General features: G+C 41.5%; 1 protein-coding gene across 6 annotated transcripts in view; it reads right to left on the reverse strand.

The window, feature by feature from the left end:
- Positions 1-646: 646 nt before the first annotated feature.
- Positions 647-12,382, reverse strand: part of elavl4 (ELAV like neuron-specific RNA binding protein 4) — a gene marked incomplete at its 5' end in the record, with an annotated part of 72,134 nt that continues 60,398 nt past the window's right edge. For 4 of the 6 annotated variants that reach the window (XM_080877460.1, XM_080877458.1, XM_080877461.1 and 1 more), the window contains 3 exons: positions 647-1,944; positions 4,760-4,798; positions 11,170-11,395. In XM_080877460.1, the coding sequence (XP_080733586.1) occupies positions 1,617-1,944; positions 4,760-4,798; positions 11,170-11,395 (593 nt within the window). In that variant the 3' untranslated portion in view covers positions 647-1,616. The remainder of the gene's footprint in view (positions 1,945-4,759; positions 4,799-11,169; positions 11,396-12,382) is intronic. The other 2 variants (XM_080877459.1, XM_080877462.1) reach the window with 1 other exon arrangement.

The following is a 12,382-nucleotide window of genomic DNA, read 5'->3' on the forward strand; positions in this document are numbered from 1 at the left end:
TTCAGTGATTCTTACAAGGCCCGATTTAGTCAAATCTGATTATTCAGTAAAGAAATAGTCTCACCAGATTTCTGGGCCAACATTAAACAAATATTAAACAAAGAACAGCAGCTCAATTCAATGCCAACATCAAAGTAGTTTTTTTTCTTTAAACAACACATAGAACAACAAACTTGGATATTTAAGATATGTGAATAATGTAGTATAGCACCTACTGTTGATCGCTAAAAGGAAGTTCTTCTCAAATGTAAGAGCGAAGAAAATGATATAGATAATGTATAGTATGCTTCTAAATGGATAGATGTGTATATATCTATTTACTGAGATCCCATATCGACTGATGACAAAAACAGGAAAACAAGCGGACAAAGGGTCTTCTTGCTTTGGGCTCTGGACTGTGAGGATGGTTAGGCCTCGGAAAGACCCCTCTCCCTTCCCTTTTGGGTATCGCTGAATAATTATGCACTAGTACATGTGTGAAAAATTACCAAAATCACCTGCCTCAGATTGCATCCTTTGTTCACAAAACCTTCCATCTACAAAATCGCTACCAACTTGGATTCCCCAAAAAACAACCTCCGATCCTATAAAGTACCACGGCAGAACGACAAGACAAGGTGGTGCCCCCTCCCACCCGCCCCGGCCCCCCCTAGTTAGCCAGTCAAAATATTTTTCTCTTTTTTTCAAATCCAGATTCTTGTAAAAATTCTTCAATAATTATTATTTTAATTATCATTTATAAAAATAGATCTTTCTATTTATTTTTATCTTTTTCTAAACGTGTTTTTTTTTCCAAGCAAAGAGATCTTCTCTTTGGCAACAGTGATATTTTTTTTTCTTAAATTACTGAACGTGTCATCAGCAAAGCTAACCCATCCCCTCCCTTGCCCCATCTCCCTGAACCCCAAGTGAGGAAAGACATTATGTTTTGTTTGCGATACAAAACAAAAACAATGTTAGAAATTTATTTTTTTTCTACATCAGAGTTACCGGGATCCCATGGAATCCCGTTTGTAATCGGTAAGGGGACGCTTTGAAATACACGCTAAAAATGAATGAATGGTTCACCAATTTAAAAAAGAGCCGCCTCCCGTTTACTAGACGGGGAGGTATATAATACTACCGACAGTGGATCCGGATTTACAAAAGAAAAACAAATCCTGAATCAAGACAGAGAAAAGGCTCCAATCGAAAGAGGACGTTCTCTTCTCTGAAATTAAGGGGATACAGGGATTTGCTACTGTTTTACACAGAAGAGAAAAAACATTATAACAACCACAAGAAACAGAAAGAATATACAACAAAGAGAAGCCTGCATTATCGCAGGAGCTTCCCAAAACTTGTGAACGTTTTCATCATTTCATTTTTGTAATACTTAGGCAACGTTGGCTTATAGGTCCAAAGTTATAATATAAGCCATTTCTAGTTCAATTTGCTTGATGGTTTGTTGGTTGCTTTATGTTCCGGTTGGAGTTTGCTGTGTTGGATGGCTGTAGTAGGGTGGTAGTGGTAGTGACTGAAGGGGCTAAGGGATGGGTGGAGGTGGGGGTAGGGGGGGTTGGGGGCAATTTTGGAGCAGACAAAGTCGCGGGGCAACTGCTTCTACCTGGTAAAGTTCAGGACTTGTGTGTCTTGTTAGTCTTGAAGGAGACTTGCAAGACGCGGTCGCCCAACCTGTAGCCGTTGAGACTGGCGATGGCCATTGCCGCCTCGTCGTAATTTGTCATGGTGACGAAGCCGAAGCCTTTGCACTTGTTGGTGTTGAAGTCACGGATCACCTTGACGTTGTTGACTGCGCCGAACGGCCCAAACAGCTGCCAGAGCACGCTTTCGTCTGAATCTGGGGACAGGTTGTACACAAAGATGCACCAACCGGTGCCCGTGTGCCCGGGGATGTTCATGCCAACCAGGCTGGTCATGCTGTCAATAGTGATAGGTGAAAACCTGAGAGGAGAGGCACAGTTGGGAGGAAGAAGAGAAAACGGCAAGCGTTAACTGGGCAAGTTGAGGCACACAGAGAAACAGTGTCTGCATCTGCTGTACATGAAATCGCCCTAACCAGTGAAAAACAAAAAGGTCCTGCCATGATCCTCGCCTGAATCGCACGCTACTCTCTACAGCCAAATAGTCTGGTCAAGCCACTGATCTCAAAGCCAAACCACACCATATCAGATAAACATGCAAGTACTCCGTACGAACGTATGTGCAAATATGTCAGGGCAGTCTGCATTCGTTTGCTAAGCTGCCACTAAATCCTGCAAGAACTCTTTGGCTCTGAAAAGTCTCCTGTCTGGAATGATGACGGCGCTGTGTGCGCTATGCTGTATTTCTGCTGAAGGAGATGCAGATGAAGGTTTTCTCTTTGTGCCCCTGAGTGGCTCCTTTAGGTGTTAAATTGCAGGAAGTCGCTGAATTAAACTGTTGCTAGAAATTCATGAAAGATCATGCACCAGCCTGCTAAATCTGTTGTCATTCGCCTCATAATCTTCTCCTTTTTCTTGTGATGCAAGAGATTTGAATCCTCAGTTGACTTCACTTAATTGCCTTTCCGCTCAAAGGAAAGAGAGAGGAGAAAAAAATACCCCCACCTTTAAATAAAAGGTAAATGAGATAAAAAGGTTCATTTCTTATGCCACCTCTCTTCAAGAAACGACTATAGGCATTATTGGGAGTGCTTTAATTGAGATTTCCGCTTTGCTGCAGCTGTCTCAGAGATGGCTGCTTTCTTAAGGAAAAGGAGGGAGGGAAGAGGGAGCAAACTAAATGGAAAATGGAAGCACTTTACAGCCCAGTGGCATTAAGGTACAAAGTGTATTCCTCCCCCCTTCTCCCCTCCTGCAGAGCGTTCTGATCTGTTCTACTCCAGAGCTCGTGGCACTGATCGATAGCGTTGCTTGCTGCTCGGGGCCCAGAGCCTCCTGTTTCCAGTGACTATATGTGGTCAATCACTACGACCTTCCTGCATGACTTTGGTCATACAGAGTTTGCTTGCAGTTGTTTTGGATGCTAATACTTGCCTCAGGTTAGCAAGATCATCAACCGTAAGGAGCTCTTTGCAGCAATTACACTTTTGTGATTTAGATCAAATTAGTGTGTATAATTAAGATGACATGGACTCATAGTTATAAATCTGCAATATTTTGATCTATTTTTTTTTTAAAATTACCTACCACCACAAGACTCTTGCAACAAGAAACTAGGTTATAATAGACACCAAATCATGTGGCCTCCCTTTCTTGTTGAGAGGATCCTTTAGGATGAATCGTAAAAGGCCTCACTGTCTGACATGCTCAGCCACACTCAGGCCTCTCTTATGTTTAAAAAAACTTCATGCCAATTGTAAATTTAAGCTGGACAACGTCAGGTTTCTGGCTAAATGAAGGCTAGCTTACACTGGATTTGTGAAGGTGGAAATGAGTGTGCCTGTATGTATGTGTGCGTATGGGTGTAAGCGTGTATGCAAGCATACCCACCAGAGTGGGACCGAGCACTAACCAATGTTACAGACCAGACCACGGGTTGCATAGCAACTGTGTAGCTGACCAGATATCTATTCTGTCCTTTCTAACGCTAAACCATTTCCAGCTCTTAACACTTTCCTTCTCTTTCCTTTCAAAAAATAGCCCCAGATCACTGAAAAACACTTGCAACTTGATGACATGCTTTGCAATCAGGACCGCTAAATCAGACACCTATTTTCACCTTTTAATAAAATGATGTAAAGACTCGGGTTGAGGGTAAAGTGCTTACTGGAGAGCGTTAAACCTTTGAATGTCATATTGCATCACTATGAGAGTGTTATTCTGCAAAAACATGATCTTGTTTGGCAAAATTACAGGTTTTTAGAGGAACTTGCAAAGAGAAAATATCTCTCGAGCTAAACCTTGGGTTCTGTTTGAGTTTCTAAGCTGACTGACTGATGATGCCCCCTGTGCTTGCAACATGCAAGGTGCCACCGTCAGCACATGGAACATCTATCACCACAGTGGCTGCTGCTCTGGGTTATGTAACACCTATGCTGGTGAGAAAGCAAAATGAAACATGGAGGCGAAGGAAAGGAGTTTGAGCAGAGCAGTGCTGAGCAAAGCTGGAACTGTCTGCAGTGAAACAGCATTTCCTGTTTCCAGCAGGGATCCAGGTTCATCTAGCCTTATCAGAAGTCCTAGCTAAACTTTTCTTGAATTCTATTAGCACTACCAAGAATGTGTGCAAAATTTTTATTTTGTCATAGGTTGTATCTGACTGACAAAATGTTTGATTCTAACATACATTCACAGTGACAAATTTAAAATTTGACCCTAAAGGGAGACCAAGCTCTAGATTTATGGCGACAAGGCAGGAGAACCTGAATCCAGTAGAAATAAAACCAACACACCTAGAAATGAGAAGTTTTACACCAGAGAACAAAATCTGTTGAAACAACCCAAAACAATCCAAACAACACCAGCACTTTCATAATCAAAACAAAGCAAATTCATCACCACTGAAAACAAGGCTGATTGGGGTTTTTTTTTTTTTACACTTTGAGTGGTTGGGAAGGTTTTAAAGCCAACTGAAGCTGACGGGGGAAAAACATACAAACAAATCAAAGAACCAAGAATGCAGTTGACCTTGAACAAATTTGCAAATGCAAAGTGATTGCAAAAATGCAAGGAAAAAAATAATAAAAAATAAATAATAAAAACAAACAGGAAAAAAGGATATTGAAAAATCACTGAGTCAACATGGACATCTGGCATTGGGTGAAGTTTTTAATTACCTCTTTACGCCATAGGCCATATTAAGCAAATTGTCCAGCCTGTAAAGAGAAGGAGGGTTCTGGGGTTAATGGTGGGCAGATGGTCGACTCACTCAATGGAACTAATGTTAAGTCCCTGCAGGAACTGCATGGCCCTCCTCACTCAAGAACAAACAAACCCATCTATAGTTGGTCCATTACACTGAGGAGCCCCACCAGAAAATGCTATCATCAGTTAATCAGTGAATCTACAGTACAATCAGTATGCTCTGCACTCGCTCAGTCGCCCACTGAGCTTCTTCGTAGGCCTCATCGTAGCCCTGCAATCGGGCACGTTAATATTACTGTAGGTGCGACCATTTAATTCTTACACAGCAGTTGACTGGTCACAGTTCAGGATTACAGTTGCACACATAACACTAAGGGCAGGCAGTGTGTTAGCACAGCATTGCTCTAGGCCATACTAGTATGATAGCCTAGCCGCAATGCTACACAATTGCAAATCGTAATCTTGCATGTGGGTATCCATACAATTTATGACACCACATCGATGGTTTATTACGATGGAGGTAAATGAGAATTTATTTTCAGGTTCTACGCTCCTGAATTTGTGTTAACTCGATTAAGAGAACACTTGAGATGGCAGGAAATGATCAAGAGTTCTGTCAGTGTAATGGTTTGGCATTTGAACGATGGTGAGCGAGAGAGGTGACGATGATTAGTCGTGTTTCTATGCGATGGGAAAACACAAAAGCACAACTGAATGTTAAACTAGGCGTGAAATTGTGAATGCTGTCTTTGTGGCTGGGGTCAACCTGTTAAGTGCTAACAGGTCGGGTGGAATGGCAGCGTGTTAGTCAGAGGGTGTGCTCTGTCTAAAAGGGTTAGATTTGGGGAGATGTTCTGCTTTCGTAATAATTTCTGCCTGCGAGCTACAGCCATTGCAGTCATCTGGGGTGAACTACTATTTGTGTGTTGTTTAAGAACCAGGCAGGCTTTGTGTGTCTGTCTGTGAGCTGGGCTTCGGAAACCTGTGGGCTGTATGAAACGTTGGCCCTCTTGGATGGATGCAGCCTGCTTAGTGACTCAATGACCTTCATTCCTCACTTGGGTCTGGCCTGTCTCATGTCTTATTAACTCCTCTGGCCTAATGGACAGGGGCAACGGCTTATTGAGCAACAGCTGGCCAGCGACGCCTCGTTCCTCTTGAAAACACTACAAACTCTCTGACTTTGATTCGACTGTCAGGGTTGTTTCTCCTTTTCTCTTGCTTCCTTGCAAAGACAGGAACTCACACAGGCACACAATCTTCCATGCGGTGCACATTTTAAAGAATGTTAAATTTCAATAATCTATATTTCAAGGCAACGTTATCACTGCCTTGAAATATAGCCTATATCACACACACACATCCTGATTATTTAAGCAGTTGTGCAGCCTTGTAGTAAATATCTTGCATATTAATAATAATAATCACAGTACTATTTGTATTAATCAGGTTAAATGAAATTTACTCTGCCTGTTAGAGATAACAGATTAGTAATCTTCTAATCAGGGACAATTTAACACCAGGATGCCAGGTAATTGTAGCTAATTCTCTTATAAATGAAAAACACTGCAACATTGTACTAACCTGTGTTCAAAAATATTAATTTCACAAATTAATTTCAAGACATAATCTTCTGAGGGAACTGCTCAATTTTGTAAATAAATTGATAATGTGGTGACCTACATTGAAACCCCTCATTGGAGGTAAATTACATAACCTTTTCACAGTTTACATAAACCTTCTGGGTAAATGATAGACCTGCTTATTGCTTGGCTTCATGGTGTGTCTGCACTGTAGCACTGTTCTCACTTAAAATTACCAAGCAGTACAAAAGCAGCCCTAAAACAAAGAACAAAAGTGGAGAAAAGGATATACGGAATTATTAAAACAGTAATTAGCTCATTACGTGGGGAGGGAACGAGCAGCCTGCTTTGTGGGTAAATGAGTCAATTGGAGAGGATGCTCAGAGGAGAGGCGCTCCAGGCTCGGGAGCATGAAGACATCTGCTGGCCGATGGGCCGTTGGGCCACAACAAAACAACCTGCTGCTAACACACTCTCTCCTTTCTCTCAAACATGTACGAATCCACACTGATGCAAGCTCGCCACGCAAACACTCTGCCAGCTTTTCACGCTGCCTCTCCAAGCTGGATGCAAACAATAGGGCTTTTGTGCTGTCTGTCAATGCATGTTAATGGTGGAATGGGCGTTTTTGTCTTTTCCTTTTTGAAACAAAAATCTGTTCAATTAAAATTGGCTCCTGCCCTGGATATAATAAGGCTAATTTGCTAATTAGTACCATTAGTTAACGACAGAGGATTGGAAGCAAGCGGGGATCTAGGGCTTCGCGTATTGTGCTTGAGTCGATTATGTTTGCCGTCTTGGAGAGGGACCGTACGAGCACATTATACATTAGCTTACGTTACGGCAGGCCCACATGATTTACTCACACAGGACAGATGTAATTATCGCTGCAGCAGGATTGTACTGTGCCAAGACGATTTATTAAAAACTTGGGTCTCCTAAACAACATTCTTACTATCTAAAACAACTTTAGCATCTATGGTGGATTTTATTTCCAGTACTCGTTGCTAGGTGCACATAAAATGTGTCTAACTTCAAAAATAGTTGGAAGTAAGCAAAACAAGAGATCGGTTCTGAATAAATGCAGTTTTTCATCCTTAGTCCTTCTTAAATTTTGTTAAAAAATTGGAAACCACACATATCAACCCCATTTATAACTTTTAAGTGTTAAGGATTTTAGCAAAGGGCTCGGGAGCAGAGAGCAGGAACACAGGGACACGGTAAGGAAGTGTACTGTGGTTGTGAGTTGTGATGAGAAGCGACAGCTCTCCTGCAGAGCCTGTAAATTGGCTTGGCGTATCACAGACACACAGCCACGCTACATCGCTCAGGTGTCACACCAGGGAAGCTGCTCCAGAAGAAAAATACCTTCCAAGCTCTGACTTTGATGGAGAGTAAACAGCACGACCGGCTTAGTGTTATTGAAAGAGAGGAAATTGTGTAAGCACATATTCTGTCTTCAGTTCTAAAACATTCTTGTTGGATAATATGATAGTGTGCTGTTTCTGTTTTCTTATTGGTTACTCAGGTGAAAGGTAACTTGAGCTTAAGGAGTACGCTCAAACTACCTCTAGGTGCCATAATATGATGATGTTTGGGTCTTTAATGACAGCATATGACTGGGTAGGATGCCACACAGTGTACGAACTACTGTATATTAACTTGGTGTTAAGATTACTGACCTGGGCAAAAACATTTTTTAAAGACATGAAGATAACATTAATTTTGGGAAGCTGAAATGGGGTTAAAATTTAAATCCTGATATTCATTTTGTAATGATTTGTTTTAACTGGCCCTCTGCTGACTGGATTTAAGGCCTCAGTCTCTTGAATAATGTCAGCTTGTAATGCAGTCACAGACTCATGCAGTATTTATAGTATTTCATGTCTTTCATGTCTGGTAGGGGTGATAGCTTTCGGTCCAAAACAGTGGACAACATCGTGCAGAATGAGTGTAAAATTAAAGGACAATACCTAACAGTAAAAATGTATCTTTTTGTTTTGCAAAAATTATGGGAAAAAAAAAGATATTCCTAATATGTGTTTTTGCCCAGGCCTGAATATGCCTGGAAGCATCGACACGATGGCAGCATGATGAAATGAGGGGAAACATGTAGTTGTGAATGACAGAACCCCACAGTCTCTTATGAACAGTTCCTCTCTGATCTGGGTGGACCCACGCAGAGCTCTCGCTGACTTACGGACACCTGCACCAGGTGCAATGCTCACACCTGTTGTTCAGAGGATGCTTTTGCCAAATGACTGTTCACAGGAGAGAAAGTGCAGCATTGTTGTAACACAGACACTGGGGTGACTCATGCTCTCTGAATATAAGTGTTACCATAGATATAGAAACACAGATATTGTGTTTGTGATTTGATGTGTGTCTGGGTAGTTCTCATGCTGGACCAGTCAGGATCTGCTAGTAAACAAACTATAGAAATGACTTAATTCTGAACCCGTTTTCATAAAATCTGCTTCGTTAAAGGTGTGAGAAATTAAACATGATACTCGATACTGAATCGCATTCAACATGTCCAACTGTTACTCAAGCGTGTGTAAAGTTGAAAAGAATGAAGCTTATCAAAGACAGGAAACCTCTGACTCTTTCTCATCTTCTTCCACTTATTCAACTCAAGGTCGAAGGGAGCTAGAGCCAGTCCATCAGTTTAGTTCAGTTTTATTTATATAGTGAGAAATTCACAACAACAGTTGCCTCAAAGTGCTTTACATGGTAAAAACCCAGCAATATTCGAAACACCTTGTCTAACCCATGCATGTCGTTGGAATGTGGGAGGAAGCTAAAGGACCTGGAGACAGCATTCAAACTTTATTATTAATCTCTGCCTCTCTTCTACAGTGTGTTTTTTGTCCTGTTTTCCACCCGCCACACCCAACTGGTCATGGAAGATGACCGCCCCTCCCTGAGCTTGGTTGTGTCGGAGGTTACATCCTGTTAAAAGGGAGTTTTTCATTCCCACTGTTGCCAGGTGCTTGCTCAAAGGGGGTCGGCTAATTTTTGGTGCATCCCCAGTAGGGATTTGACCCTCTGGCAACAGTGCTTCTTTAGCATATATGTTACTGCAACAACATACTCATATTCTATTCTAATTTAAGATTAACAATATCTGCAGTATGGTTTGTTTAATGGTAACTGTCCAGCCTGTGGACATGGAGGAAGTGACTTGATGTACTTATCATGACTTAAGTGTGTAGAACAAAAAAATACCTTCCTACTTCATTAATAAAACAATTAAAGAAATAAAATTTTAAAAACAGAGCAGAGCAGTCGGCCTTATAGCACTTGCAAAAGCTGAGCAGACTGATATGAATAAGAGTATCTGGAAAGTTAATCTTTGCTCGCTGCATGGCAAACTGAATTTCACGAAATGAAATTCATGCCCTTTCAGACATGTCAAACCACAAATATGACACCTAAATTTCTAAATGTAGGGTAACACCTGATCCAGAGAGCACGAATAATTATAACACCTGATTGCATTGCAAACAATCATTTTGGCAAAAGGCTGCAGTCCTCGGACACACGGACATATAACGGCTACATAAAGCAATGGCCAATGAGGTATCTAACTTTGTATAATGATGGACACTTGGTGCGTGTTTTCCAAATCAGGCCTGTTGTTTGGAGTAGACATGTTTCCTAAATTGAATGCACTGAGTTTCACGTTGACCAAGAAAAATCTGTATGAAGTTTAAGACTGATAGCTGATCAGTAAACATTAAATCAAATTATTTTAGTTTCAGATTGTGCGATACACAAAGCATGGCTGTTTGTGAAGCTTTCTAGTAAATACTTTACTTGTTTTCCTTAATTTCTACATAAGCAGATGACATTCAACTTGAGATTCCCAACCTTGTGAGCAGATGGCCCAATCATGTTGTTGATTATCTTATGTCTACACTTTGTTTTCAATTTGCTACTTTAAAACATCTCTGAAAAAGAGCCTGGAAGGAGGAGGTGCCACTGGTTCTAGGAAGTATGTTTCAGTCTCTGAAATCCTGTTATTTTATTATTACTTTTTCTTTTAATGCATTTTTTTGGTCAAATTAGATACAAAAGACTCTGCAACAAGATCATGATGCTGTTATGTTATAGCTATCACTTTAAATTAGCTTTCTTTCTAAGAAATTGTGCTTTTCATCACTTTATAGCAGATGCCCGCTGTCTCAGGCTTCCAATTGTTTCAAAAATTTACCTGAAGTTTAACTGAAAGTGAATTAATTTGAGTTCATACAAGGTTGTAGATAACATCAAACTTGCGTTCTTATGTGGACACATTTGGATCCTTTCGGATTTTCATTAAAAAGGTCTTTTATAATGCTGCTGTTGCTCTTTTGTACTTTGGAGCATCTTGCGTCCGTCCTTAATAGTGCTCCAACAGTGACTCATGTAACATAATCACGTTAATTAAATGAGACTGGGAAATGGTCTGAGAAAGACTTTTACTTTTGGAACCAGGCGCACCCCAAATGGCTCATCACGCGATGTCTCTGACAAAAAAATCAGGCTGCTCATACTGGCTGTTCAAGGACAACCTACTGTCTGCAAGGCTGCTTTCAAAATTAGTGAACAGTGGACCAGCCACTCCACTTCAACTGGAAATTTCCTGGGCTCGTCAAATTAATAGTAAAGATTTAATACTGGGTCAGCGCCAAAGGTTTGGAAACTCTGCATTAGACACATCACATATAGAGATATAAGTAATGATTGTGTCGTAACTGCCTAAAAGCCTCCCCTCCCCACCTTCTCCTCTGTCGTCCTCCTGCCCCTGTACTCACCTGAACCTCTGAGCCTGGTGGTGAAGGGGGCCAGGGTATCGGCGATTAGGTGACTGGTAGAGTTGTGACAGAAGAGCTTGGCTGGTCTTCTGGCTGGGGTTGTTGGCGAATTTGACCGTTATAGGCTCGGCAGCGCCCGATGGCTTCTGGCCATTCAGGCCCTTGATGGCCTCCTCAGCCTCTATCCTCTTATCAAAGCGGATAAAGCCAACACCTCTGGAGCCACCTGCGGGGCCAGCAGATCAGAAACAAACAGGGGCCCCTTTTACTTTACAGGTATCAGACAAAGGTTTACTGTCTATATATTTAAAAGATGTCTGTGCTGCTGAGTAGCACTCTTACTTTTGCACATGATTACTCCTATTTAAAGATCCCACACAAATAAACAATGACATCATGCTCCACAGTGTAAAAGAAGCAAAAAAAGTAATAAATTGTAAAGTATTTTTAATGCAAATGGCTTTGTACTCTAACAGTAACACAAATACAGCCATACCCACACATACACACCAGCTACACACACTGTGGCACTGACCCAGAGGGTGTTTAAAGCCACAAAGTCACGTCTTTTCTTACGCTCATTCCAGTCGCAGTCACCCCTGCACGCCCTCCTCATGCACCGCTCTCCGTGACATTTGAGCTGTTTCCGTGGCGATATTTTTGACTGCCACCTGAGAGGAACATTTAGGGAAGCTCCCCTGGTGGGTCCTTTACTGGTGCATTGTGCGTATTAAGAAGTGTGCATCTCTATACGTGTACATGTACATGCGTATATGTGTACATATGTGTATCTATTAACGGATGCTGTGCCTTGTTTTAATGAGGCTGCCTGCATGGCCCAGAGGATGCTCGCGCAGTGACAGCAGCACTCTGCCGAAGAGACTATTTACATAATACTGTGTGCACACAGGCATGTCTATGTGACTGAGGCTGAATAAAAGAGAGGAAGTAAGGAAGAGGGGAATGTTGTGTATGAGCATCATTGTGTGCAGTCTCTCTCACACACTTAAAAGGCACTCCTTATTGTTATTCCACATTTTGTTCATGCCAGCCCGCTACTTCCTGTTGGCTCGTCTCATTTTTCTTCAGGTAACTGATTTGCATATTCTCTGCAATTTTCTTGCCTCTTTCAAATACTGTGCTGGAAGTATTTTCTTAACTGTCACCACAACAAAAGGAGCTCAATTACTGCAAACTGTGGTGATCAGTGTCC

This window comes from Rhamphochromis sp. 'chilingali' (assembly GCF_963969265.1).
Source record: "Rhamphochromis sp. 'chilingali' genome assembly, chromosome: 3".
NCBI classification, from domain to species: domain Eukaryota; kingdom Metazoa; phylum Chordata; class Actinopteri; order Cichliformes; family Cichlidae; genus Rhamphochromis; species Rhamphochromis sp. 'chilingali'.